The following is a 2,648-nucleotide window of genomic DNA, read 5'->3' on the forward strand; positions in this document are numbered from 1 at the left end:
GTCCCCCCCGCCCCCCGTCCCCTGGCCTTGTGTTGCAGATGGAGCCGGTGCCCAAAGCGGTGCTGGGGGCGGCGCTGGCCAAGCCCCGGCGTCCGGTCATCGCCTGCAGCGTCTGCCAGATCCGCTTCAATTCCGAGGTGAGACCCCCCCCTTCCCCCCCCACGACACCTGGGACCCTCCCCACACAGACCCTGGGTCCTGCCCCATCGTGGGGTGAGGTGTCCCGGGGCCGGGTCTGCTTCTCAGCTGGGCTTTATAACGCTGAGCCCCACGTCCTCGGCATGTCCCGTGTCCCCAGGGCATCCCCTGTTCCCATGGTGGGAGCCCCCCAGGGTGGGGTGCTCCACGTCCCCGGGGTGTCTCGTGTCCCCAAAGTGGGGGTGCGTGGGTGCCCCCCTATCACCAGGCTGTCCCACGTCCTCCCGGCTTTACCTCTCTGGGGCATCCCACGTCCTCCCAGGGCTGCGTGTGGGGGCTCCCTTAGGCGCCGCGTCCCCAAAACGACCCCGTGTCCCCAAGGTGGGGACGTGTGGGGTGCTGTGTGCCCCCCCCCCCCCCCACGCACGGGGTCCCCTTCTCAGTTGGAGGGCCCCAAGGGGGTGTGGCGCGGCGTCCCCGCGGCGCTGACACCGTGTCCCCAGAGCCAGGCAGCGGCACACTACCAGGGGAACCGGCACGCGCGGCGCCTCAAGGGGCTGGAGGCCGCCCGGGCTCGTCGCGGGGGGGACGCAGGGGACAGCCAGGACCCCCCAGCGCCCACCCCCGCCCCGACGGGGGAGACGCCGGACCGCAAAGGTGGGTCCCTACCCCCCCCCGAGGTGTCCCCAGGCGTCCTTGTGACGATGCCTGGTCGCTCGGGGTCTGTCCGACCCCCTCCTCCCCCAGGGTAAGGTGGTGGGGGGGGGTCCCCATTGATTCTCTACGTGCCCGCAGGCGAGCAGCCCCCAACGCCCGCGGCTCCCAGCGCCCCCGGGCCCCCCTCCCCCCCCGATCCCCCCCCGGCTGTGGCCACAGAGACGCCGGGGGGAACACGGGGGGGAGCTGGGGGGGCAGCGGAGGGGGAGGAGGAGGAGGAGAAGGCGAAGGCCAAGCGGCTGCTTTACTGTGCCCTCTGCAAGGTGGCTGTCAACTCCCTGTCCCAGCTCGAGGCGCACAACAAAGGTGGGAAGGGCGGGGGGGGGACAGGAAGACATCAAGGGGGACGAGGGATGCTGAGGGGCACGGGGACATGGGGACACAGGAGCCTTTGGGGGGCACTGGGGAAGCAGGGGGGCTTCGTGGCTCCGGTGACACTGTTGTGACATTGGGCTGTTACGGGGACGGATGTGAGAACCAGGGGATATCCAGTAGTACTGGGGGGGGGGGGGGTCTCAAAGGTTCCGGGAGGGGTCTGTAGGTGACGGGGGTCCCCAGGTCCCTCGGTGACGCTGTGTGCACGCAGGGACGAAGCACAAGACGCTGGTGGAGGCGCGCAGCGGGCTGGGACCCATCCGCGCCTTCCCACGCCTCGGGGGTGGCACAGGGACCCCCCCGGACGAAGCCCCCGAGCGTTCCTTCCACTGCCAGATCTGCAACGTCCGCCTAAACTCCGAGCTCCAGCTCAAGCAGGTACAGCCAGCCCCCCCCCAACACACCCCTGACACCCCCAGGACCCTCCCAAACTCATCCGGGATCTCCCACCCCCGCCGCCCCTCCCCGGAACCCTGAGGAATCCTGCCTGATCCCATCGAGGTGGGCAGGGGCTCCGTGGGATCGCTCAGCCCCTTCTGAACCCCCTAGAAACCCGCTGAGGCCTGCCCCCCCCCCCCGGGACCCCCTGAACCCTCATGGATATCTCCCAAACCTTCCTGACCCCCCTGAGACCCCCGAGGATCCTACAGGACCACTCCAAACCTTTCTGAGACCCCTCCTCAAGCCTTTCTGACCTGGCCTGGGGCTCCACTGGACCCTCCTGGATCTCCCCCAAGCTCTCCCGAGCCCATTGTGATCTCTGAGGACCCTACAGCGCCATCCCCGTGCCCCCCTGAGACCTCAGCCTCCCCCACAGATGCTTTTTGGAGCTCCCCCCAGACCCATTTCATCCCTTACAAGCCCCACAGAGACTCCCGAGCCTCCCCATCACCCCCCTGATGTGGGTCCCGTACCCCGGTGTCCCCTAATTGCTGCTCAACCCCTTCTGTGTTCCTTTCCCCCCCCCCCGCCCCACCACCCCAGCACATCTCCAGCCGGCGGCACCGGGATGGGGTGGCTGGAAAACCCAACCCACTGCTGAGCCGCCACAAGAAGCCCCGGACCCCCCCAGAGCTGGTGAGCGGGATGGGGGCAGATCTGGGACGTGCTATGGGGCAGGGGCATCTATAGGGCATCCTGGAAGCGTGTTACGGGGCAGGGGAGCGTCTGGGGATACCCAGAGTGTGTCTGGGAGGTACATGATGGGATGGGGAAGCACCTGGGGGAGTCTGTAGGGTGCCCCGTTGTATTTTAGGGGGTATCTGATGGGGCTGGGGGGGGGTGGGGATACCTAGAGGGTGTCTGGAGGTGCCCTGTGGGGCAGAGGGGTGCCCAGGACTTAATATGGGGTGATTAGAGGCCTGTGTAGGGTGCTTGGAGGATGCCTGGGGGCGTATGTAGGGTGTCTGGGGGGGGGA

General features: G+C 68.4%; 1 protein-coding gene across 1 annotated transcript; it reads left to right on the forward strand.

Moving 5' to 3' along the window:
• The first annotated feature begins 6 nt into the window (after window positions 1–6).
• On the forward strand, window positions 7–2,595 carry ZNF385A (zinc finger protein 385A). Its single transcript, XM_021383367.1, has 5 exons — window positions 7–137; window positions 642–795; window positions 934–1,161; window positions 1,442–1,608; window positions 2,215–2,595. Exons 1-5 carry the CDS (start codon window positions 39–41, stop codon window positions 2,359–2,361), a joined length of 795 nt encoding a protein of 264 aa, XP_021239042.1. The 5' UTR covers window positions 7–38; the 3' UTR covers window positions 2,362–2,595.
• The last annotated feature ends 53 nt before the right edge of the window (window positions 2,596–2,648 follow it).

This window comes from Numida meleagris, unplaced genomic scaffold, assembly GCF_002078875.1.
Source record: "Numida meleagris isolate 19003 breed g44 Domestic line unplaced genomic scaffold, NumMel1.0 unplaced_Scaffold379, whole genome shotgun sequence".
In the NCBI taxonomy this organism is placed as follows: domain Eukaryota; kingdom Metazoa; phylum Chordata; class Aves; order Galliformes; family Numididae; genus Numida; species Numida meleagris.

Excerpts from the sequence above, each read along its gene's own strand:
- ZNF385A (XM_021383367.1), top strand. The coding sequence starts at position 39 with ATGGAGCCGGTGCCCAAAGCGGTGCTGGGGGCGGCGCTGGCCAAGCCC. Across the intron at positions 796-933 it reads GGAGACGCCGGACCGCAAAG|GCGAGCAGCCCCCAACGCCC; the intron begins GTGGGTCCCTAC and ends ACGTGCCCGCAG. Across the intron at positions 1,609-2,214 it reads CCGAGCTCCAGCTCAAGCAG|CACATCTCCAGCCGGCGGCA; the intron begins GTACAGCCAGCC and ends CCACCACCCCAG.